Raw genomic sequence first — 26,404 nt, 5'->3', positions numbered from 1 at the left:
GTGAGTGCCCATCCAGCACATTCATCACCAGAGCATGGAAAGCCTGTCTGGTCCAAGCCCCAGGCTCAGAATTCTCCATGCTGACCAGGCCAGAGAAGATTTAGCTCTTCTCCACCAAAGCCAGTAGAAATAAATCCTTTAGCTATCTCTGTAAGTCCCCGTCTCACCTTTGCCTAATATCTGGGCTTCTCCCTGGAAAGCAGTCCATCCTGCCCACAGTTTCTCAGAATGACCACCAGAGGGAGCGCCTCACAGCCAGTGCTTGATGACTTTCTCCTTCTCTCGCACTGGTCTCTCCTCCCCGCCCCCTTTCTTTCTCCTCCCTTAAAAGCCCTTGGGAAGAAGAACCGCACACTCTCCCTCCCACACTCTCCCTCCTGGGAGCCCGTCCATGCTGTTCTCCTCTCCCTCCCCCTCTTCTGCTCCCCACGTGTGTTACCTTTACCTTCTTTTCTTCTAAGCATCAAGGGCCTGTCTTTTGCCTCTGTAACTTGTTTCCTGAGCCCATTTCTTCTACCACCCACTTCTACCTCTGCAACTTTCCAGAACTCAAGTACCAAGGTTGCTGAACCCACCAGTCTAACACCTGGTGCCATTCCAGCTGCCGCAAACAGAGCCAAGAGATCCTATCTAATAAAAGGCTAATATGCAAATTGTCCCCTCGACTGGGAGTTTGACCAGGAGTTCAACCAGGGGATGGGGCTAGCCTGCCAACTGCCTGCGGTCCCTCCGCCTGGCCAGCCCGATCACCCCCCAATTGTGGGTGGGGCCAGCTGGAACTCACCCTTGCACAAATTTGTGCACCGGGCCTCTAGTTTTTAGATAAGAGCATATTTGGAGAGGGGGAACAATGAACATGGCAGAAGAGAGAGGAGACCATTACTGCAGCCAGATCACTGGGTAGGTGGGAAGAGGACAGGATAGTATTATACTTGACTAGAGACCCAATGCATGAAATTTGAGCACTGGATGGGGGGTCCCTCAGCCCAGCCTGCGCCCTCTCACACTCCAGGAGCCCCTTGATCAATCGTCCCCCTTCCCCCAGAGGGAGGCCCTGCCCATCTGCCGCAGCCCACTGGTCAGTGGCCTGGGCTGCCCTCTTTGGGGCGATCGTGGAACCCCCCATTGATTAATCACCCCACCGGCCAGTGGCCTGGTCCTCCTTCTGTAGGGCAATCATGGGGTGATGGCCAGCTCCCAACCAATCGCATTGCACCGCCTTGGCTGGCCTGGTGCCAGTGGGTGTCATAGCGTGGTCGTCAGGACGGGTCTGTTTGGTTCAGTCGATTTGCTTATTACTCTTTTATTATTATAGATGAGCGAAGGGCAAGATTCAAGCAACCAGCAAGAGGTGATCCTGTAGATAAGGTGTTGCCTAAGGAGACAGCTGTCCTGGATAAAGGCTATACACTTCCTTCTCTTTCTCCTTTTAGCTGAGCCCTGGGCACAAGGATTCAAAGGTTTCTTCTAGGAAACAGGCTCCTGCAGGGTGGGGGCAGGGAGGCCTTTGGGCCTGGCTGGGCGGGGCAGCCTCCTCCCCCACAAAAGCTTATACAGCCTCTGCCAGTAACAAAACCCTTTGGGTGCCTGGGAGCACGGTGCTACTCAGAAGCCTCCAGAGCCCACAGAGGAACCAGCATGGTGGAGTTTGCGCCCTGGTCCGTGCCATGGGAGCGCAGGCTGCAGACCCTCTCGGTCCTACAGTGGGTCTTCTGCTTCTTGGCCTTGGGTAAGGCAGCTGGTCTCGGGGGCTGGGGAGACACGGTGGGCACCTGCAATTTAGGTGCACTCAATGCGTTGATGGTGGAAAGACATCAATCCTAACGGGGGCTTGGCTGTGCTGAGTCCCTGCCCGGAGGGTATGGTCGGTGTGGGCATCGGGTGGGGCAGAAGCCAGGATCTAACTTTCCTGGGCTGTGGATTCCACCTTAGTACTAGGACAGAGCACCTGCCTCCTGCTGCCTGTGGCTGGGGAAGAATCTAGGCAGTTCCAGGAAAGGGTCCCTCAGGCTACTCAGAGGGGATGGATTTCCTTCCTTCCTTTCAGAGAGCAGGAGGCAGAGGGAGAAGGGGAAGGGGGGAGGAGAAAGGAACAGGGGAAAAATTGAATGGAGAGAGAAAGTACAGGCTGAATGTGGACTAGGGAGAGAGTGGGTTACCAGGTAAACGTGGGTTGAACTCCAACTGGACAACAGACCAGCCATGTGGCCTTGGCGGACCCCTGCCTGACCTCTCCAGGCCTCTACTTGACTCATCTGTGTAACAGGAATCGCAATGCTGATCTTGCCGTGCTCTTGTGGGATGGAATGAAGAGACGCCTTTACTCTGCCCAGCACAGACCTGGCTGGGCCCTGGGCTGGAATCACACAGGAGAATCCTTTACCTCCCCCACCCCCACAGCGAACACATCTGTTAAGGCTGGGAGGCCACAGCTGCCCAAACTTCAGCTCTGCCGAAGGGAACATTTTTGAGGAGGGCCCAGCACTGAGGATTGGGAAGAGAGGTGATTGGGAGTATGTGGGTTCCTCATTTCATCTGCTGGCACCAGACCGGGCAGAAGCTGCCACCCCCAGGATGGTGCTCAGCCTAGTCACAGGCACCACTGTCCGGGTGTTAAAATACGGACGCACTCTGTGTAGGTTGGTCAACAGCCATCACACACACGCACACGCACACACACACACACACACACACACTGCCACGATCACCAGGTGCGTTCTCAGAACCTCACAATTTTTCGAGGGATTCACCCCAGCAAAGCAGGCACTTAGGTACCCTGCCCCTAGCCTAGCCTCACCTGTGCCTTTGGGCAGGTTACTTAACTTTCCTGGGCTGTGTCTTCCACCTAAAGGTTGTTAAACATTTTAAATATCCTTCGTTATCCCCATGACACAGATGAGCAAAGAACTGAGGTGCCTTAAATGACAAAGGTTGTAGAGTTCTTAAATGCCTTAAGTGTCAAAGGTTGTGGAGTCCTGCGCTCCTCCTACTGACACGGCAGGAGGGGGGGGGGAGGCAGAGGGCGGAGAGAGGGCAGAGAGAGTGGGAGGAGGTGTGGGTTAGGAGGCTGTGGGAAAAGCATGGGCAGGGAGGTCTATGCCCAGGGCAGACTGTGAGTGCTGGCTCCTGGACAAAGGGCATTCGGGGCCCAGAGGCAGGCAGGTGCAGCCTAGGGATCACAGGCGATAAGGAGCCTCATACTCGGCCTGCCTTGTGTGAGCTTTGTGAGCACAAGTGTGTTTGGCGGGCTGTGCCCACCCCCCCCCCCCCCTGCCGGTAGCCTGGGAACCTGGGAATGTCAGCAGCAGCTCAGAGGTCAAAGTCACCCTGAGCCTGGAGGACTAGAGGAAGGACAGCTGAGAAAAGGGATCTGGGCCCGCAGGTGCCGGGAGTGGGAGGTTTTACCTTATCCCTTATCCTGGGGGCAAAGGAGAGTCCCAGGAAGGCTTCAGGTAGGAGAGTGACAGGGTCCAATCTGTGTGTTAAAGGGCCCTGTGGCTGCTGTGGCGTTATCTACGTGGTATGGGGTGTGGGGAAATAGATCGACCGCAGGGAGCAGTCACAATCTTGATCAAGGCTTACCCATAGGCCAAAGCCAGCCCACTGATTGTTTCTGTTGTTTGTTTCTTTTACAATCTTTGATTCCAATTTTAATTAATTAATCAATTAAATCCCCCCATGGACCCCCTTCACACTGCTCCCCCTCCAAGCAATTGTATTTGCACAGTCCATAAGGTTAAGAATGGTTTTTACATTTTTAAATGATTGCATTTTATTTTTCAAATCTTTATTGAAAGTATTACATATGTCTCTCTTTTTCCCCCATTGACCCCTTCTAGCTCACCCCCGCTCCCTGCCCCAAGCCTTCACTGCCCTATTGTCTGTGTCCATAGGTTAGCCATATATGCACACAAGTTCTTTGGTTGATCACGGCACCCAGATTCCTCAGTCTGTTCTATGCTTCTATGTCTCTGGATCTATTTTGTTCATCAGTTTACTTTGTTCATTAGATTCCACATATGAGTGAGATCATGTGATACTTGTCTTTCTCTGACTGGCTTATTTCACTTAGCATAATGCTCTCCAGGACCCTCTATGCTGTTTCAAAGGGTAAGAGATCCTGTTGTGTTTTTTTTTACTGCTGCGTAGTATTCCATGGTGTAAATGTACCACAGCTTTTTTATCCACTCATCTACTGATGGGCACTTGGGCTGTTTCCAGATCTTATATTGTAAACTAGAGGCCCAGTGTCCCTCAGCCAGGCCTGCACCCTCTCGCAGTCCAACACTCCTCATTGCCTGCAGCAGAGGCGGGAAAGGCTCCTGCCACAGCTGTGCTCGCCAGCCGTGAGCCCTGCTTCTGGCTGAGCGGTGCTCCCCCTGTTGGAGCGCACTGACCACCAGGGGGGCAGCTCCTGCGTTGAGAGTCTGCCCCCTGGTGGTCAGTGCACGTCATAGCGACCAGTCGTTCCACTGTTTAGTTGCTTTGCATATTAGGGTTTTATTATATAGGATTGTGCTACTATGAACATCGGGGTGCATACATTCTTTCTGATTGGTGTTTTGGGTTTCTTAGGGTATATTCCTAGAAGTAGGATCACTGGATCAAGTGGTAGTTCCATATTTAATTTTTTGAGGAAACTCTATTCCATTTTCCCTAATGGCTGCACCAGTCTGTATTCCCACCAGCAGTGCACAAGGGTTTTTTAATTTGCATCTCTCTGATGATCGGTGCACTACTTTGAGCATTTTTTCATATGTGTCTTGGCCATCTGTATGTCTGCTTTGGAGAAATGTCTATTTAGGCTTTGCCTATTTTTAAATTGGATTGTTTGTCTTCCTTTTGTTAAGTTGCATGAGTTCCTTATATACTTTGGATATTAACCCTTTAACAGATGTATCATTGCCGAATATGTTCTTCCATACAGTGGGCTCCCTTTTTGTTTTGTTGATGGCTTCTTTTGCTGTGCAGAAACTTTTTATTTTGATGTAGTCCCATCTGTTTATTTTCTCCTCCATTTCCTTTGCCTATGGGAGATGTCTGAAATTTTGCTGCCTCTGGTTTCTTCTAAGATCTTTGTGGTTCCCCGACTTACATTTAAGTTTTTTATCCATTTTGAGTTTATTCTTATGTATGGTGGTCTAATTTCATTTTTTGCATGTATCTGTCCAATTTTCCCAACACCATTTACTGAAGAGACTGTCTTGATTCCATTGTATATTCTTGCCTCTTTTGTCAAATATTAATTGAGCATAATGGCTTAGGTCGATTTCTTGGGTCTCTGTTCTGTTCCATTGATCTATATGCCTGTTCTTGTGCCAGTATCAGGCTGTTTTGATTACAGTGGCTTTGTAGTGTAACTTGATACTTGGTATTGTGATTCCTCCAACTTTGTTCTTTCTCAAGATTGCTGTGGCTATTTGGGGTCTTTTTTAGTTCCATATAAATTTTTGGAGTATTTGTTCTAGGTCAGTGAAATATGCTATTAGTATTTTAATAGGGATTGCATTGAATCTGTGGATTGCTTTGAGTAATATGGACATTTTAATGATATTAATTTTAACAATCCATGAACACAGTATATTCTTCTACTTGTTTATGTCTTCCTCTATCTCTCTTTTTTCAACGTCCTATAGTTTTCTGAGTACAAGTCTTTTACCTCCTTGGTTAAGTTTATTCCTAAGTATCTTAAAATTTAAAAAAATATATATTTGTATTGATTTCAGATAAGAAAAGAGAGAGAGATAGACACATCAATGATGATAGAGAATCATCAATCTGCTGCCTCCTGCATGCCCCCTACTGGGATCGAGCCCTCAAACCGGGCATGTACCCTGATCTGGAATTGAACAGTGACCTCCTGGTTCATAGGTCAAAGCTCAGCCACTGAGCCATGCTGACCAGGCCTAAGTATCTTAATTTTTTTGTTGCAATGGTAAATGGGATTATTTGTTTAGTTTCTCTTTCTGATAACTCATTATTGGTGTATAAAAAAGCCATCAATTTCTGGATGTTAATTTTGTATCCTACTACATTGCCAGTTCATTTATTAAATGTAGTAGTTTTTGGTGGAGTCTTTAGAGTTTTCTATGTGCAATATCATGTCATTTTCAAATAATGAGAGTTTTACTTCTTTCTTTCCAACTTGGACTTGCTGTGGCTAGGCCTTCCAGTGCTAGAATAAGAGTGGTAAAAGCCAGCATCCCTGTCTTCTTCCTATTCTTAGGGGAAATGGTTTTAGTTTTTGCCCATTTAGTATGATGTTCACTGTAGGTTTGTCATATGTCCTTTATTATGTTGAGATATGCTTCCTCTAGTCCAGTGGTTCTCAACCTTCCTAATGCTGCGACCCTTTAATACAGTTCCTCATGTTGTGGTGACCCCCAACCATAAAATTATTTTCATTGCTGCTTCATAACTCTAATTTTGCTACTGTTATGAATTGTAATATAAATATCTGATATGCAGGATGTATTTTCTTTTTTTTGATTAATTAAATCTTTATTGTTCAGATTATTACAGTTGTTCCTCTTTTTCCCCCCCCCATAACTCCCCTCCTCCCAGTTCCCACCCCACCCTCCGCCCTCACTCCCCACCCACTGTCCTCATCCATAGGTGCACGATTTTTGTCCAGTCTCTTCCCGCATCCCCAACACCCCTTTCCTCCCCAAGAATAGTCAGTCCATTCCCGTTCTATGCCCCTGATTCTATTATAATCACCAGTTCATTCTGTTCATCAGATTATTCACTTGATTTTCAGATTCACTTGTTGATAGATTTGTATTTGTTGTTCATAATTTGTATCTTTACCTTTTTCTTCTTCTTCCTCTTCTTAAAGGATACCTTTCAGCATTTCATATAATACTGGTTTGGTGGTGATGAACTCCTTTAGCTTTTTCTTATCTGTGAAGCTCTTTATCTGACCTTCAATTCTGAATGATAGCTTTGCTGGATAAAGTAATCTTGGTTGTAGGTTCTTGGTATTCATCACTTTGAATATTTCTTGCCACTCCCTTCTGGCCTGCAAAGTTTCTGTTGAGAAATCAGCTGACAGTCGTATGGGTATTCCCTTGTAGGTAACTGACTTTCTTTCTCTTGCTGTTTTTAAGATTCTCTCTTTGTCTTTTGCTCTTGGCATTTTAATTATGATGTGTCTTGGTGTGGTCCTCTTTGGATTCCTTTTGTTTGGGGTTCTCCGCGCTTCCTGGACCTGTAAGTCTATTTCTTTCACCAGGTAGGGGAAGTTTTCTGTCATTATTTCTTCAAATAGGTTTTCAATATCTTGCTCTCTCTATTCTTCTGGCACCCCTATAATTCGGATGTTGGTATGCTTGAAGCTGTCCCAGAGGCTCCTTACACTATCTTCGTATTTTTGGATTCTTTTTTCATTTTGCTTTTCCGGTTGGGTGTTTTTTGCTTCTTCGTATTTCAAATCGTTGACTTGATTCTTGTGATCCTCTAGTCTGCTGTTGGGAGTCTGTATAGTATTCTTTATTTCAGTCAGTGTATGCTTAATTTCTGGTTGGTCCTTTATCATAACCTCGAGGGTCTCATTAGATTTCTTGTAGGTCTCATTAAGTTTATCAGTGGTTTCTAGGAAATTCTTGAAAAACCTTAAAAGTGTGGTTTTGAACTCTATATCCAGTAGTTTGATTTCCTCCATTTCTGTCATTTGTATCCTTTTTCTTTGTCTCCACATTTTTTATGCTTCCCTGTGTTGATAAAGTGGTTTTCTGTGCTAAGTGTCCTATAGGGCCCAGTGGTTCAGCCTCCCCACTTACCTGAGGAGGACACTCTTGGTGCACCCCCTTGTGGTCTTTGTGCACAGTCTTGTTGTAGTTAAGCCTTGATTGTTGTAGGTATCACTGGGAGGGATTGACCTCCTGGCCAATTGGCTGTGAGAATCAGCTGTGTCTGCAGTGGGAGAACTTCTGTGCTGGAGACACCCCTCTGGGGCAAGACTTGCTTCAGTGGGGCTTTGGTGCTCACTGAGTCTGCCCCTGAGTGTGTCCTTTATGGTTCCACAGAGCTGCAAACTGGATGGTCCCACTCTGACCTCTGGGTATACTGGCTCCTGGATCTCTAGGGAGGTGCTAATCTAGCCTCTGCCTTAGGCTGTCCAGCAAAAGCCTCCCTGCAGGGCTTGGGCGGGGCGGGTCCCATGGGTTCAACAGGGTGGGGCTAGCAGTTATGACTGCTCTCAGAGGCTCCACTTCTCAGTGTCTTGGCAATTGCTGCAAGCCCCTCCGAGAGAAAGCTGCCCTCGAGTTCCGACCAATGCCAGACAGTCCCGTTTCTCCCGTATGAGTTGGGTCCCCAGAGACTCGCCCGGAACTGGAGCTCAGAGCCTGAGACTCCCTCCTGATTGAAAATGACAACCGCGCCCTCAGCTGCCAGCCCTCTCCGCATGCACCTCCGCACCTTTGTATTTTACTTCCGCACTGCGCCTCCTCTGAGTCTCGGTATGCTTTTCTCTTTCCTTCTAGTTGTGGAATTTCCACTCAGCCAGCCTTCCTGTGGTTCTGGATGATGTCCTTTCTGTCTTTTAGTTGTATTTTTGAAGTGGTTGTTCAAGGCAGCAAACTCCGGTGTTTACCTATTCCGCCATCTTGGTTTCTCTCACAGGATGTATTTTCATTGTTACAAATTGAACATAATTAAAGCATAGTGATTAATCACAAAAACAATATGTAATTATATATGTATTTTCCAATGGTCTTAGGCGACCCCTGTGAAAGGGTCGTTCGACCCCCACAGGGTCACGACCCACAGGTTGAGGACCGCTGCTCTAGTCCCACTTTGCTGAGAGTTTTTATCAAAAAATGGGTGTTAGATTTTGTTGAATGCATTTTCTGCATCTATTAATATGATCATGTGATTTTTATCATTCAATTTGTTTATGTGATATATCATGTTTATTGATTTGTGAATATTGTACCAGCCTTGCAGTCCTGGAATGAATCCCACTTGGTCATGGTGTATGATCTTTTTAATATATTGCTGGATCCGATTTGCTAATATTTTGTTGAGAATTTTAGCATATATGTTCATCAGGAATACTGGCTTATAATTCTCTTTGTGTGTAGTGTCTTTATCTGGTTTTGGAATTAGGATAATGCTGGCCTCATAAAAAGACCTTGGAAATGTTCCTTCCTCTTGGATTTTTTGAAATAGTTTGATGAGGACAGGTATTAGTTTTTTTTTGAATGTTTGGAAAAACTCCCCTGTGAAGCCATTCAGACCAGGTCTTTTGTTTGCTGGGAGCCTTTAATTATTATTATTATTATTATTATTATTATTATTATTATTACTGCTTCTATTTCCTCAGTTGTTATTGGCCTGTTTAAATTTTCTGATTCTTTCTGAAATCAACTACAGTAAAAACACTCAAAAACATTCAAACACATGGAGACTAAATAGCATGTTATTAAACAATGAATGGGTTACCAATGAGATTAAGAAAGAAATAAAAAACTTCCTGGAAACAAATGGAAATGAACACACAACAACCCAAAATCTCTGGGACACAGCAAAAGCAGTTCTGAGAGGGAAGTTCATAGCACTACAGGCCTACCTCAAAAACCAAGAAAAATTAATAATGAACTATTTAACCCTACAACTTAAAGAATTAGAAAGAGAACAATAAGAAAAGCCCAGAGTAAGTGGAAGGAAGGAAAAATAAAGATTAGAGCACTAACCGGTTTGGCTCAGTGGATAGAGCGTCGGCCTGCGGACTGAAGGGTCCCAGGTTAGATTCTGGTCAAGGGCATGTACCTTGTTTGCGGGCACATCCCCAGTGGGGGGTGTGCAGGAGGCAGCTGATCAATGTTTCTCTCTCATCGATGTTTCTAACTCTCTATCCCTCTCCCTTCCTCTCTGTAAAAATTCAATAAAGATATATTTTTTAAAAAGATTAGAGCAGAAATAAATAATATAGAGACTAAAAAAAAAAATACCCCCCCCCCCAAAAAAAGTCAATGAAACCAAGAGCTGGTTCTTTGAAACGATAAACAAGATTGATGAACCCCTAGCCAGACTCATCAAGAAACAAAAAGAGAGAACCCGAATAAATAAAATCAGAAACAAAAGAGGTGAAGTAACAACTGAACACCACCGAAATACAAAGATATGTGAGAAAACCCTATGAAGAACCATATGCCAACAAGCTGGACAATGTGGATAAAATAGACAAATTCCTAGAAAAATGCAATCTTCCAAAACTGAATCAGGAAGACTGAATAATTGCATTTTAAATGGCTATGTGTTATTCTCACAGCCAGTTGGCCTGGAGGTCAAATCCCCCCTAGTGTTACCTACAACAATCAAGGCTTAACTACAACAAGACAGCGCACAAAGACCACTAGGGGGTGCACCAAGAAAGCATAAAAAATGTGGAGACAAAGAAATAGGACAGAAATGAAGAAAGGCAAAATGCTGGATATAGAGCTCAAAACCACACTTTTAAGGTCTCTCAAGAACTGTCTAGAAGCCCCCAATAAATTTAGTAAGGCCCTCGAAAAGACTGGTGAGACTGCCAATAAATATAGTGAGAGCCTCAAGAAATCTAGTGAGACCCTCGAGGTTGTGATAAAGGACCAACTAGAAATTAAGCATACACTGACTGAAATAAAGAATATTATACAGACTTCCAACAGCAGACTAGAGGATCGCAAGAATCAAGTTAAAGATTTGAAATACAAAGAAGCAAAAAACACCCAACCGGAAAAGCAAAATGAAAAAAGAATCCAAAAATATGAAGATAGTATAAGGAGCCTCTGGGACAGCTTCAAGCGTACCAACATCCGAAGTATAGGGGTGCCAGAAGATGAGAGAGAGCAAGATATTGAAACCTATTTGAAGAAATAATGACAGAAAACTTCCCCTACCTGGTGAAAGAAATAGACTTACAAGTCCAGGAAGCATGGAGAACCCCAAACAAAAGGAATCCAAAGAGGACCACACCAAGACACATCATAATTAAAATGCCAAGAGCAAAAGACAAAGAGAGACTCTTAAGAGCAGCAAGAGAAAGAAACTCAGTTACCTACAAGGGAATACCCATACGACTGTCAGCTGATTTCTCAACAGAAACTTTGCAGGCCAGAAGGGAGTGGCAAGAAATATTCAAAGTGATGAATACCAAGAACCTACAACCAAGATTACTTTATCCAGCAAAGCTATCATTTAGAATTGAAGGTCAGATAAAGAGCTTCACAGATAAGAAAAAGCTAAAGGAGTTCATCACCACCAAACCAGTATTATATGAAATGCTGAAAGGTATCCTTTAAGAAGAGGAAGAAGAAGAAAAAGGTAAAGATACAAATTATGAACAACAAATACACATCTATCAACAGGTGAATCTAAGAATCAAGTGAATAAATAATCTGATGAACAGAATGAACTGGTGATTATAATAGAATCAGGGACATAGAAAGGGAATGGACTGACTATTTTTTTGGGGGGGGGGGCGGTGGAAGGGATGTGGGGGATGCGGGAAGAGACTGGATAAAAATCCTGCACCTATGGATGAGGACAGTGGGTGGGGAGTGAGGGTGGAGGGTGGGATGGGAACTGGGAGGAGGGGAGTTATGGGGGGAAAAAAGAGGAACAAATGTAATAATCTGAACAATAAAGATTTAATTAAAAAAATAAAATAAAATGCCTATGTGACTATGTAATATCCTCCAGTTTGCCTCTTGAGCTGAAAAGTCTAAAATATTTACAATCAGGCCCTTTAAGAAAAAGATTGCCAACCCTGGTCTCGGGCGGCCAGCAGTGGGTGGGAAGAAGTGGCCTCTCGAGAGGTATTTAGGAGATGGGGTCCAGAGGGCAGGATTTAAAGGCTGGCGGGAGAGTAAATTGGGGGGGAGTAAAGACTGCACATTAAATGAACAGCTGGTCCACTCTGGAGTTAGAGGCGGCATTGTGGGAAGTGATGAAAAATGGCTGGAGACGCCAACCAAGACCTGGCACCGCGGACTCAGGGCCCAGAGCCACATGCTCTCTCAGTGGGTTACTCTGCTGCACCTCTAGCTCCTAGAAGTGTTGGAGTTGATAAATATTTGTTGAATGAATACGTGGGAGCGTGATGTAGCCAAAACAGTAGAATTGAATCCCAGGTCCCATCTCACTAGCTCTCTGTGTGCCCTTAGCCAATTTGCACACCTCCTCTAGACCTTTGTAAAGCGGCATTTAAAATTTTTCCCCCTCAGAGTTGTGAGGATTAAGTGAAAGAAAGTGTCTCCCTTCCTAAGTGACCTTTAGTCTGGATTTTGCCTGCTGACAGGAGTGAAAGGGTGAACCCAGGGTGAGGGAGCCGGTCCAGTAGGGGAAGGTCTGTCTGGTTAAGTGCAAGTGTCCTGTGTCAGCCCCCCCCCCCCACTTTATTTTTACTGACTGCAAAACTAATACATGCTATTGTAATACCTCCAAACAAAATGGGAATCCTAAAAGTAAAAGATTTCCCAAAATCTTACCCTCCAGGTAGCCACTATTAACAATTTGTTTTTATTCTCTGGAGCTGATTTTCTCACAGTGGGAGTCACCCACACACACACTTCTTAAAAATTTTTTTCCCTTTATTGATTAAGTATTACAAATGTGTCCTGATCCCCCCAATGTCCCCTCATCCCCCCAATCCTGCCCTCACTCTCACCCCCTGTTGTCCACATCCATGGCTTATGCTTATATGCATGCATACAAGTCCTTTGGTTGATCTCTCCCCCTCACCCCCCCCCCCCCTTACCTTCCCTCTGAGTTTTGAGCATCTGAGCGATGCTTCTCTGTCTCCACATCTGTTACCCACACACACTTTTCATTTTGCCCACGGGGTTTAACCCTAACTTTTTTCTAATGTGAAAAATAGATAAATAAAATTTAAATCAATGGCCCCACCATTGTCCCCGGAGTCCTGTCTCCTTCCTCCTGACCAGCAGGAATCCTTCCATTCTCTATGCACATGCAACCACATATGTGCAAACGTTCTTTCCCAAGGCCCTGCGACCTTGCTGAATCCATGTAAGCTCTGGTAACTTCTGTAAATTCCCTAAGGTAGTCTATGTATTGAATTGTGTGCCTGTGAATAGAGGCAGTTTGCTTCTTCCTTTCCAGTCTTGATGCTGTCCATTCATTTTTGTTTGCTTGTTTTTTTAATGTATTGTTACATATGTCCTCTTACCCCCCCCCCCCCGTCCCCCTGTCCTCCCCATTGACCCTCTCCAGCCCGCCCCCGTGCCCCTCTCCTCAACCCCTCTCCCCTTGTCCCAGGCCTTTACCATCCTATTGGCTGTGTCCCTGGTTATGCATACAAGTTCTTTGGTTGATTACCTCTAACCGACCCACCCTTCCCCACCTTCCCTTCGAGATTCCGCAGTCTGTTCTGTGCTTCCATGTCTCTGGATCCATTCCATTCATCCATTTATTTTGTTCATTAGATTCCACATATGAGTGAGATCATGTGATACTTGCCTTTCTCTGACTGGCTCATTTTGCTAAGCATAATGCTCTCCAGGTCCCTCCAGGCGTTCATTCATTGTTCTTGCCTGTGGCACTGGCCAGAGCCTCTGGTACAATGTTGAAGGGAAGTGGGGACGTTTCTCCTTCTCCAGGAAAGAGCATGCAGGCAGAAAGCAACTCGAGCAAAAGCTAAGAGACTGAAAGGTCTCAGTGAGCAGTTCAGCGTTCCTGGGTGTGAACACGGGCGGGCGGTGAGGCTGGAGCAGGAGGGGGGTTGGGCCAGCCACACAGAGCTGAGCTGCTTGGGCTGTGCCTTGAAGTTATGGAGAAACCATGGGAGGTTTCACTGCGGGGAGAGGGGCTTGCCGGGTGTGTCTTTGGGAAGATGGGCAGAGGGGGGACAGACAGAGGACTGGGCACACAGAGTGCCTCATTGTTCTCTGAGGTCCCAAAATATGGACACTAAAAGCAGTTAATACAGTCAGTTGTCCGCCAGGCATTTATGGAGAACCTGGTGAACGCAGGCTGCAGTTGGCCCTGGAACAACATGGGGGTTAGGGCGCCAACCCCCTGTGCTGTCGAAAAACCATGTATAACTTTCGACTTCCCCCAAAACTTAACTACCTACAGCTTATTGTTGACCAGAGCCTTACAGATAACATAAACAGCCATACATATTTTGTATCTTCTATGTATCGTATACCGTATTCTTACAATAAAATAAGCTAGAGAAAAGGAAATGTAATTAAGAAAATTGTAAGGAAAACACATTAATAGTACTGTACTGTATTTATGGGGAAAAAATCTGTATATAAATGGACCCATGAAGTTCAAGGGTCAACTATACTTTACTGGAGGGAGGGAGGTGGAGGAGAAGACCAAAGTGAATAAGCAGCCTGGTGTAGTGGGGGGGTTGAGTTTTGGAGTTAGGCCTACGCAGGTTAAAATCCATGCTCCAGTGTGACGTTGGGCTGGCTGCATCTCTCCTCTTTGAAGGCCTGTGAAGCTGATCTCTTCTTCCTGGGGCTGTGGGCTGGATGGGCCAGTGCTGCTGGTACTGGGCATTTCCTTCCTCTCAGACCTCTCACCTGCTTCTCTCCCCAGCTCAGACCTGCATTATAGTCTTCATAGGCCTCCTGTTCACCAGATTCTGGTTCGTAAGTGTCCTGTATGCAACTTGGTGGTACCTGGACCGAGACACGCCATGGAAGGGCGGCAGGCGCGCCCAGGTCCTAAGACGCAGCGTCGTATGGAAGTACATGAAGGACTATTTCCCCATCTCGGTGAGTATGAGGGCTGGCTTGGGTGTGGCCAGGGCTAACGTGTCCCACTTCTCCATGAGGAAAGCGGGGCCCTGTGTGAAGTGAGAAGAGCCAGGGCTACCACCACTGCGGACCATGGGGAAGAGTCCGGCCATGGTTTCCCATCCATGGGCATGTGCAGCCAGTATGAGGGCTGATGAATGCACAGGATTTGAAAGAGCGCTGTGGGGCATATCATATGGCCCACATGTGTGTCTTGTAGGTGTAAACCCCTCTGCAGCCCGGGCTTGGGTGGAGGGAGATAATAAACTCAAGGTCCTAAGAGACCATCTACTCCACATTTCATCAGATGACACACTGACACCCAGAGGGACAAAGGTATGACCAAGGCCACACAACAAGTTTTTGTTTTGTTTTTACTGGTTTTAAGGTTTGTGCATTAACTGTGGGTAAAGGAGAAGGGGAGCGAACTGGCCCTTGGGTTCTCTCCTGCTCCTAACCCTGGTATGGTATGCTGTGCCAGTGTGTCCTTGGGTTGGGCCTTGCCCCATTCTGAACCTCAGTTTCCCTCTGTACCCAGTAAGCAGACTGATCTCTCCTACTCTGAGTGCCTTGAATCTCTGACTCTCTGACTCAAGGCACCTCACGACCCTTCTGAACAATTGACCCTGGACCCAAGATTAGTCCTGAGTGAAGCATACCCCTGGATTCACAGACCCTTCAGCTCTTTACTGAGCCCCCGACGGACGCAACCCTGGACGTAAGCAGCTGGGCAGGGCTGTTGCATTGGCCAGATGAGATAGGATCTGGAAGGCAAGGGAACACGGAGAGGTGCCAGGCAGGGACAGTTGGAAACAGTAAAGAAAAACAAAAGGTATAGAATGTGGTCTCTGGAACTAGACGGACGAGGTTCTAATACCAGTCCGACCACCCACCAGTTGTGTGACCTTGGGTGAGTCACAGTCTCTCTGAGCCTCAGTTCCCGCATGGGTGATGTGGAGATGATGCCACATATGTCACTGGGCTGCATCCTGGGGTTCAATGAGACAGGGGGGTAAAGTGCCTTGTAGGTTCTCAGTAAACTGGAGGCAGGATAATTTTACCGAGTCCGTGGGGAGCCTGGGAGGTGTGGGCGTGGCTGCAAGTCTGATAGCCCAGAGCCACGCTGCTTTGACCTTTACAACTGCTTGGCTTCTCCTCCTCCATCCAGAGCCCCACCTCTTCCTGTCCCTCCAGCAGTCTGTTCTGCAGCTGATAAAGGGGAAAGGAGGGGAGGAAACGGGCTCCCTGAGATTAAACAGTCAGTGGCAGTCAGCACTCCTCCATTGCTTCCAAGAGTCCTGAGGCCCAACAAGGACTAGCAAAGGCTGGACAACAACTGGGGTACAGGAGCCCCTAGTATTCCAGTAAGAAGTTACCCTGGGCAAAGGACAAGGGTGGGCAGGGCAGGGCAGCAGGGCAGGGGCTGGGCAGAGGGCAGGAAGTTGGCCAGCAGAGACTTCCATGCTCATGTTGAAAAGCAGAGTGAGGGGGCAGTGCTGAGCTAACCTGAGGGGTCCAGGTGGGGGTGATCTTCCTCACTCCTTACATTCACTTCCTCTGCAGTGTGCCCTTCCAGGATATTGCCATCAAAGGCAAGCAGGGGCCCTGGCCGGTTTGGGTCAGTGGATAGAGCATTGGCCGGTGGACTGAAGGGTCCCAGGTTCAATTCCGGTCAAGGGCATGTACCTTGCTTGCGGGCACATCCCCAGTGGGGGGCATGTGAGAGGCAGCTGATTGATTTCTCTCTCTCATCGATGTTTCTAACTCTCTATCCCTCTCCCTTCTTTTCTGTAAAATCAATAAAATATATATATATTTTTTAAAAAGGCAAGCAGGGCTTGCTGGGTCCTAAAAGGAGCCATGGGCACATCGTGGGCAGGCTCCCTTATCCTCACTCAGGATTTCTGAGCTTGAGATCTGAATTCCCTTCCCTCCCTCTCCTCCTCCCAGGCCAGGGTTTGCTCTCCTATTCCAGGAAGATCAGAGTTTCCATGGGAAAGTGTGGACAACAGCTTCCAAGCCAAAGAAACCTTAAGCAGGTTCTGGCCTCTGGTAGAGCTTTGTGGATTCTCACTCTGTGGTCTCCCCTCCCACTGTGAGCTGAATCTGTAGCTGGACAAGCAATGGGTCCGTGCTGCCTGTCACTACTTGAGCCAATTGACAGGGTTGAATCATATATGAGCGTTTATTCCAGTATTGCCAGCAGCATGGAAGAGCAGCAGGTCATCCACAAAAATCTGCTCTGCCCCCACCATAAACCAGCTGCTTATATTGGGGAAGTAACAAAAAAGGGCAAATGGGCTGTTTACAGGCATACAAAGGGCTGGGGATCTTGGAGCTGCGATTCTGGTTTCTGCAACAGGTTGTTAATCTCCTGATAATAGGCAGCTCCCAAATGGGAGGGAGGGCTTCATTTCCAGGTGAGCTTCCAGTTCCCAAGTACAGCTGTCAGCCAGGGTAGACTGTGCCTTCCTTAACCAGAATAAAACAATCGTGGTTAACAGAGCATGATTAATATTCCTGACAATTATGGCTGGTTCCCCAACGTTCTGTTCCTGTCACTATCAAACCCTGAGTTCGCCAGGGAAAGAAACGGGTCAGCACAGGCGCAGGTCGCAGTATGGCTTCTGAGCAATGCGCCTGATGTTCAGTGTGAATGAAGCAGAAGGTCACCTGGGGATGAGGTTAGAGACTTTTTCAGGGACAAGGGAACAGAGGCCACGGAAGACCATCTTACAGAACTGGGACTCCTCAACTGAAAATTCTCCAGGGGGGCTGTCATCCAAGGGCCCACAAAGGATAGCATCTGGCTCTTTGCACCTGGAGCTGCTGCCAGTTGCAGGTCTGGCAGGAAATGATGCTGAGGTGGCTCTGAGCCTACCCTACCCCGGCCAGGTAGCTCTGAAGGAGGGTTTCTCAATCTGGGCACTACTGACAATGGTGGGACAGTGGGCTTGCTTTGCAGAAATTCTGCCTGCATAGTGTTTCCGGATTGACGCCCCCTGCAGGCCAGTTGCATCACCGCCTGCAGAGGGCTGGCAGTACCACCAGGTGGCCAGCAGAGGGCGAGATGACACGCACTTTTACTTTGCCCGTCTAGGCTGGGAACCTGTAGGGGTGGGGCTGTGGCCTCCAGATTCTCTTCCCTGTAGTCTCCCTGGAGGCCCTCCAAATCTCTCTGCGAGGACCTTGGGGTGAGCAGGAGGTAGGGAGTCCCAGCTCTGCTGGAGCTCCCCCTCCCCTCCAACCTACATTCATAAGCCTCTGCAGTCCCATCAAATACATGCGGATTTCTGAGCTCCCACCAGTTCTTACTGATTTTTTGAATTAGCGTCTAGTGGCGGAATTTCAGGCAAAATTAGGAAACTGTGTCTGGGCCCTGGACTTTTCTAAACTCACCGTATGGGCTTCCTAAGAAGCTGACGATGGAGAGTCAGGCCATGTTTGCTGTGGGAGGAGCTGTCCACCTCCCGACTAGGACCCGTGCCTGGGAGCTGGGTTTCCCTGTGCAGATTTCCTCATCCCAGAGCAAACACTGTCCACAAGGCCAGGGCCTGAGGAGGGTCAGGTCTGGAGGAGTCTAGCACACAGATCTCTGTGGCCAGGGCTGTGACCTAATGTCAGGAACAGCTGCAGTGCAGGAGATCACCCCTCCCACCCACACCCGGGATCGTCCCTCAGCTCCTGCACAGCCCTGCAGGCATCACTAGGGACTTCCTGCCCCAACTCCCAGCTCAGCCACCTCCCAGCACACTGAGGTCTCTTAACCTAAGTCAGAGAGACGCCGGTGCCTGGCCGCCCACCCAGGATAGAATTCCAGCTCACTCAGGCCTGGGACGGATGGGCACTCATTTCCTTCTGCGATGGCTCCTTTCATGGTGGGAGGGCTCTGTCTGTGAGGTCTTCCTTCACAAGGAGATGGGGCCTGTCTCCTGGGACCCGCCCAGGAGTCCTACCTCTGCTGTGGCACAGGGACCGGGCGCAGAGAACAGCTGTCCCCTCAGCCCTATGGCTGCCCTGCAGGGATTGGGGGCCTCCATTCCTGTTGACTCCACTGCCTTTGCTGCCACTCCCTCCTCCAGCCTCATAGCTCTCAAGGCAGCTTTCTCAGCACCATTGACATTTTGGGTTGAATGAGTCTCTGTTGTGTGTGTGTATATGGGGCAGGGAGGGATTTCTGATGTCTGACTTCATCCTGGGTCCCTACCCACTAGATGCCAGTAACACACCCCTCCACCAGTTGTGACAACAAAAAATGTCTGCAAACATTCCCAAATGTCCCCTCTGGGGGGAGAGGGGCTGGGCAAGTGACCCTGGTTGAGAACTGCTGCTCTAGAGCCTGGGTGGGGTGTCTCCCAGACTCCTCCAGACATGACCCTTCTCTCCTCCCAACGTTCTAAGTCCTGGCCACAGTTATCTTTTTATCTGGACTCTTAAAATGTTAAAAAACAAAAACAAAACAGCCTGGCCGGCATGGCTCAGTGATTGAGCATCGACCTGTGAACCAGGAGATCATAGTTCGATTCCTGGTCAGGATACATGCCTGGGTTGCGGGTTTAACCCCCAGAGGCAGCCGATCGATCAATGATTCTCTCCCATCACTGATGTTTCTATCTCTCTTTCCCTTTCCTTTCCTCTCTGAATTCAATAAAAATATTTTAATTAAAGAGAAAGAGATGGGTCTGGGCAGACATGGTAGAGCCACAGCCCCTCACTGTCCCTCCCAGCCTAGGTCCAGTCATCCTCTCCTGGGAGCCTGTGCAGGGTCTACTAGGCAAAGGTCTTGGGATTCAAAGTAGGAACACCCCTGGGAGAACTGAAAACATGTTTGCGCTGAGACTTGTACACAAGTGTTCATGGCCATATTACCGGAAATGGCCAGAGACCATTAAGTGGACAAAGAAAATGTAGTCTATCCATACAATGGAATAGCATTCAGTCATAAAAAGGAACGAAGTACTGATGCAGGCCTCAACATCGATGAACCTGGAAAACATTCTGTGAAGTACAAGAAGACAGACATAAAAGGCCGCATGTTGAATGATTCCATTTATATGAAATTTCCAGGAGAGGCAACTCCATAGAGACAGACAGCAGTGGCTGCCAGGGGCTGGGGGAACGAGAAGTGACCACTCTGGGTTTCTTCCTGGGGTGTTGAAAATGCTCTAGAATTAGAAATGGTGATGGTTGCCCACCTTTTAAACATATTAAAATCACTGAGTTACACCCTTTCAAAAGGTAAATTTTATGGTATCTGAACTATATAAATAAAGAAAAGCAACCCCCAGTGCCTAGCAACCTGGCCGTGCCCTTCCCCAGCTGCCACTGCCTGGTGCCAAGCCCAGCCTGGGAGGACATGCGCCCATGAAGGGGCGTTCCCCAGCTAGGCTTGTTTGCTTTGTCTCATTCCCTGCCCCGAAGAGAACTGAGGGAGCAAGCAGAGAACACACCCTTCACAAACCTTCCCTCTCTGTGTTTAGCACACCTGAACCAAGTAGCAACCTTGCCAGAAAGGCATCATCACTGTCCTGGGGACAGAGGGGAAACTGAGGCAGAGCTGGGCAAAGGTCATGTGATGGGCCAGGGGCAGGACCTGGGTCTCTTGACCGCTGGCTCAGTGGAACCCAGATGACACGTCAGAACAGGATCAGGGCAGGGGTTGGTTGCATCAGCCTCATCCGTTCATGGTCTCATTCTTTCCTTCCTTCGTTTCAATCACCCGGGGAACATCTCCTCTGATTCAGGCCTGCATCCGGGATACAGTGATGCCTCACTGGGCGGTCGCTAATCTCCAGGCCCTCGCTGTGGTGGCGGGATACCCTGGGCACAGGGGGCAGATGGAAGAGGTCAGCCCAGAAAGTCAGCAGACCAGTCTCAGTGGGATAGCGACGCCCCCTCAGTGCACACACCCGGACACGCACGTGTAGACGCACCAGCGGATACTGGCACAGTTGCCTAGACAAGGCCCTCACACTCACCAGGACAGCTCTCTCTGCACAAAGACTTATCATTAAGGGGATAATCATCCAGCCGTTTGTTGATTTATTTTGCTCGTGTCCTTCATTATTCATTTAAAGTAGGTAATACATTCTGGTTCAGAATTCCAAAGGGACTCATCCCGTCTCCCTAGTTCTTTCCCCAGAGGCAACTGTGACAACCAGTGTTTGGTGCCTCCACATACAAGCACATGCTGGTGGCAGTCTGCAAGCATCGTCTTGCCCCTGGCCGTTGCATCTGACAGCCAGGTGTGGCCAGCTTCCCCTCTCAGGACAGGAGGAGCTGCGCCACACTTCTCTATGGCTGCACAGTGGTCCATTGTGTAAACATCTCAGGATTTGTCTAAAGGGGCCCTGTCGATGGACATTTGGGTAGGCGGGTGCCAAGTTTTTGCTGTTACCAAAAAACGACGATGCTCCAGCTAATGATCTTGTTCAGATGTCCTGTTGCACTAGCATGAGAAACCCTGTAGCTAAATTCCTCAGCAGTGGAGCTGCTGGGTGGAAAGGCCGGTTACATTTTTTTGGTTGTGATAGAAATTGCCAAATCACCTTCATGGAGGTTGTACAAATTACCTTCCCGTCAGCTGAGCAAGAAGGTGTATAAGAAAGGAGTTGAGTGCAGGAAGAGAGGGATGTCTTTAAAGAAACACCGCCAACTGGGCTCCCGAGGAGCACCTTTCCCAGGGGGGTGGGAGAAATCTCTGGTTCTCTGTCTATTTCAACATCCAATCGATTCCCAATGCCTGAGTGGGAGAGCTTTGTCCTTGTCTGGGAGGCAATGGTCCCTGCAGCCTTTTCGCAAAGGGTCAGTGGTTACCCGGAGGGCACACTGTGGTGTGGGGGAGAGGCCGGGGGGTGGGGGTGGGGGGTGCAGAGACCAAGTCCGGGTCAGGGACAGGAGAAGCTGGAGGAAGCAGAGAGGCCCAGATCCCCATTGCTGTCCCCAGATCCCCAGGCTGCTCCGAGGGTGGACAGCATGGCCTCTGGGCCCTCAAATGCAGCAATAAGAACCCTCGGGGCATCACCTGCTGAGAGTTTCAGCTTGGTGACAGGATGAACTTTCACCCTAGCAAAGCTGAGCCACAGTGGAAAGGGCTCTCCTCACCCCAATCCGGGAATGCAAGCTGCAGGGCCCTGGCAGTCCTTTCAGGGAACCTCTTGGAGGGGCTGGGGGGTGCGGAGGGGTACACACCCTCTAACTCTGATGGCTGTGGCTCCCAGAAAGCAGGACACTGGGGTGGGCTCTGCAGCTACACGCAGTCATTGCCTACAGCAAAAAGCCTGGCAGACGCAGCCACATGGCAGCCTGTTCAGTAACAGGCAGAAACAGCATTTGTTAACTCAGATCCAGCCCCCTCCACTCACCCCACTTCACCTGGAAACTGCTAATGACAAATGGCTCTCCTCTCCCACTCAATCTACAATGCCCGGGGTCCCTGCTGCACCCTGCTGGCTGCAGGCCCAAGCAGACCCAGGCAAGTTCCTGTGCCAGCAGAGCCGCCGTGAGGGGAGCAGAGAGCCACGGGCGGGACGCGAGGGGTAAAGAGGACTGGAGCTGGCCTCCTGGTCTGCAACCGAACAGGACTCCTCTCCCAATATGTTGTGCAAAGGCTCATTCCCTGGTCTTCAGTGCCAATTTTCTTAAATGGAGTTTTGTGAAATGGGGTATTCCGGCATGGCGCCCCCGTGTGGCCATCTGATGTCTCCTAATTCTATCCTGTCAGGGAGCAGTCTTGGTCATGGCAGGGCACCCTCAGACCTGAACTTCTCAGCAGTCCTGGGAGGGAGGGGAGACAGGGCCAAACGTCCCCCCTTTACAGATGAAAAGCCTGGGAGGGAAGCAGTTTGCCCAGAGCCCGCTGCGAGTCTGAGCACAGCCGGCACCTGGAGACACCCCAGGTGCACTCACACCGCATCTCAATCTTCCTGAGAGCCAGAGGCTCAGCTGGGGAGAGACTTGGCCAAGGTCACCCTGGAGAGCGTCAGGGTCAAAGTGGGGATGCAGGCCCCAGCTCTGGCTCACTAGGTTGTGTCCCTACAGCTGGTCAAGACTGCTGAGCTGGACCCCTCCCGGAACTACCTGGCGGCCATCCACCCCCACGGGGTCCTGGCTGCCGGGATCTTTGTCAACATGTGCACCGAGAGCACTGGCTTCTCCCAGCTCTTCCCCGGCATCCGCCCTCACCTGATGATGCTGAACCTGTGGTTCCGGGCCCCCTTCTTCCGGGATTACCTCATGTGTGGGGGTGAGTCTTCCCCACCTGGGCAGCCAGGGAGAGGAGGCTGCCGGCCTGGGAGGAGGGAAATCTGAGGGGGGTGGGGTGGGGGCGACCAGTAGTTCTGGACTTCTTCCGGGAGCATGAGCCGTAAGAAGGAGGCTAGACTCAAGGGAGCACTTCCCACAGCACCATGAGGGCAGTGAGCGTGGCGAGGGGCTTAGGCATGAGGGGGGAGACTCAGTCCCAGTCCTCAGGAACGCCCAGCTGGAGTCGGGGGGAGGTGGACCAGGCCTTGGTGGGCACTTTTGGTGACCTCTTTGTTGGGCCACATCCACCCCCACGGTCCCTGCCCCCTGACCCCATCACTGACCACCTTCCTCTCTCCCCAGGGCTGGTGACATCAGACAAGGAGTGTGCTGCTCACATTCTGAACAGGAAGGGCGGGGGCAACCTGCTGGGCATCATTATCGGGGGTGCCCAGGAGGCCCTGAACGCCAGGCCCGGGGCCTACAAGCTGCTGCTGCGGAACCGCAAGGGCTTTGTCAGGCTGGCCCTGATGCACGGGTACCTGGGAAGAGGGATCTCGGTTCCGCTGGAGATCGGCAGGGGTTATCTGGGTGGGAAGACAGCAGAGACTAACGGAGTTCCTACTGGGGCAGGGAGATTTCCCAGTGCATTCGCACACGCACATGCTATTGTGGTGAGACCAGTCCTGCCTCGTGGCCAAACACCCACAAAGGGTTCCGGAATGGAGACTTTGGGACCAAAGGGCTGGGTGGGAAGGGACATATGGCCCAAGGCCAGCACTAGATCCGAGGCCTCTGGGATGTGGGAGACTGGAGTTTGGGGCGTATCGCAGGGCTGTGCTCTTCCTCGGAGCACTCTGGTGGAGCAGGCGAGGTTTTTCCGCAAAGCTGGCAGAGGATTTCTATCTGGGAGGACCTTGAGGCATTCTGGCCTATCCGCCATGGTGCCCCGGGGAGGTGGCGGCTCTGAGAAGGGGCCGGGACCTGCCCAAGGTCAGAAAGCGAGGCTCTGGCAGGTCCGGGAGACAACCTAGGCCTCCTACTTCCGGCCCAGGGCTCTGTCCTCTGCTCCAATGCATGGTCCCGGCGGGAAGCTAGGTGACCAGCCGGGCCTTCCGCGGGGCCTCCGACATGCCTTCTCTCCTCTGTCTCTCTCTAGGGTGCCTCTGGTGCCCGTCTTCTCCTTTGGGGAGAACGAACTCTTTGACCAAGTTGAGAACTTGCCTGGCTCCTGGTTGCGCTGGATCCAGAACCGGCTGCAGAAGATCATGGGTATTTCCCTCCCGATCTTCCACGGCCGTGGCGTCTTCCAGTACAGCTTCGGCCTTTTACCCTACCGCCGGCCCATCACCACCGTGGGTGAGCCAAGGCCCCGGCTGGGAGGGGGTCGCTTACAGGGAAAGGGGCCTGGGCTGTGAGCTGCAAGGGACACGGGGACGGGCCAGACACATCTTTGCCCTCACGGAGCTCACATTCTAGACTGTGAAACACACACAAGCAGGCGACCCCAACAGGAGGCTCTGGGATGAGAACTGTAACAGAGGCACAAAGAGCAATGGTTGCTACTGATTTCTGAGCACCTACTGTGTGCCAGACACTGCACGGCTCCCCTACATGCAGTGGCTCAGTTTCTCCGGACAACCTTCAAGGTAGAGACTGTTATCCCCATTTCATTGATGGAAACAGGCTCAGAGAAGGAACTTCCAAAAAAGTCACACTGCCTTCGAGTAACAAAGTTGAGGTTTGAATCAGGATCTGTTTGACTTTTCTTTTTTTAATATATTTTTATTGATTTCAGAGGGGAAAGGAGAGGGAGAGAGAGACAGAAACATCAATGATGAGAGAGAACCATTGATCGGCTGCCTCCTGCATGCCCCCCACTGGGGATCCAGCCCACACCTGGGCATGTGCCCTTGACCGGAATCGAACCCGAGACCCTTCAGTCTGCAGGCCAATGCTCCATCCACTGAGCCAAACCAGCTAGGGTGGATCAGAGAAAGAGGGTTTAATTCTGACCCAGAGGATTAATAGGCTTATTAGAAACGGTGGGTACAAGGGAAGGGCATCCCACGTCTGTTAGAACTGTGTGTAAAGCAGCAATTGGCAGGCCTGGGTCAGAGCCAGGGGGTTTTCTTGTAAATAAGGGCATGAGCTTTAGAGCATGGACGTAATACCAGGGTTTCCTATTTGGACACTTCATTGCTTTCTTCTTGGATTCCAACCAGGTTCCCCTGACGAGGCCTGGAGAGAGGGGTCCATTCATCTCCACCCACCCATTCATTTGTTAGTTGAGCACACACTCGGTGCACCCCTTACCCCAGGACTTGCCCTGTGCTGTGTGGCAATATTTTCATGAGTGTTAATACTGCCACTGCCTCCAAGGCTATTGCTGAGAGGAGAAGCAGGGGAGCTGCCTTCTCAGCCGGGCAGAACCAGGGGGAGAGGCTCCTTGGGGCCTTCCTGACTCCTCCCTCGAATGCAGGGGGCACTGCAGCCAGCGTGGAGGGAGAGCGGCAGGAAGAGCTTCCCAGGCTGCAGGCCTCCTCATCCTAGAAGTCACAGGCACTTCTAAGCAGGGCGTCTTGGACTCCCAGACCGTATAGCCTGGAGGTTAAGAGCACATCCCAGGCACTGAGTCTCCCTGGCTTTGCTGACCTTCTGTTGTTGTTAATCCTCCCCTGAGGATATTTTTTTCCCATTGATTTTTAGAGAGTGGAAAGGAAGGAGGGAGGGAGAGAGAGAGAAACATCAATGTGAGAGAGAAACATTAATTGGTTGCCTCCTGCAGACACCCCATCAAGGCTGGGGATCGAACCTGTGATCCTTCAGTGCGCAGGCCGACGCTCTAACCACTGGACAAACCAGCCAGGGCTTGGCCATGCCACCTTCAGCAAGTTACTTAACCCCTCTAAACCTCATTGCCTCATCTACCAATGGGAATCAGAGCAGGTTCCATCCCCAGATGATGGTTACAAGGATTAAAGGGGACAGCGCACGTAAAGCACCCAGCACATTTCTGGGCATTTTGCAATGCCAGCTGGTGGTGTTGTCACTGTATCTGAATGAATCTTGGAGTTGCTCTAACGTCTTAGGATTCGTCACTTGAAATAGGGTTGAAAGGAACGGCAGTAGGAGCACTTCCCTGCCCCAGGGCCCCCGCTCTGGCCCACCGCCCCCCTCTGTGTCTTACAGTGGGGAAGCCCATCGAGGTGCAGCAGAGACCACAGCCCTCGCAGGAGGAGGTGGACCAACTGCACCAGCGCTACATCGACGAGCTGTGCAGCCTCTTCGAAGCCCACAAGCTCAAGTACAACGTCCCGGAGGACCAGCACTTGGAGTTCTGCTGAGCGCCTCCCCAGAGGAAGGGGCTGCCCCAAAGGGCAGGGCTGGCATGAGGGAGC

General features: G+C 49.7%; 1 protein-coding gene across 1 annotated transcript; it reads left to right on the top strand.

The window, feature by feature from the left end:
• Positions 1–1,605: 1,605 nt before the first annotated feature.
• On the top strand, positions 1,606–26,404 carry MOGAT2 (monoacylglycerol O-acyltransferase 2). The gene is made up of 6 exons (XM_036321612.1): positions 1,606–1,729; positions 14,560–14,738; positions 22,800–23,004; positions 23,367–23,541; positions 24,163–24,362; positions 26,196–26,404. Exons 1-6 carry the CDS (start codon positions 1,639–1,641, stop codon positions 26,348–26,350), a joined length of 1,005 nt encoding a protein of 334 aa, XP_036177505.1. The 5' UTR covers positions 1,606–1,638; the 3' UTR covers positions 26,351–26,404.

Source organism: Myotis myotis, unplaced genomic scaffold (genome assembly GCF_014108235.1).
Source record: "Myotis myotis isolate mMyoMyo1 unplaced genomic scaffold, mMyoMyo1.p scaffold_m19_p_10, whole genome shotgun sequence".
NCBI classification, from domain to species: domain Eukaryota; kingdom Metazoa; phylum Chordata; class Mammalia; order Chiroptera; family Vespertilionidae; genus Myotis; species Myotis myotis.
Note: the sequence above shows the minus strand (reverse complement) of the source record. Positions and strands in the feature narration are given on the sequence as shown.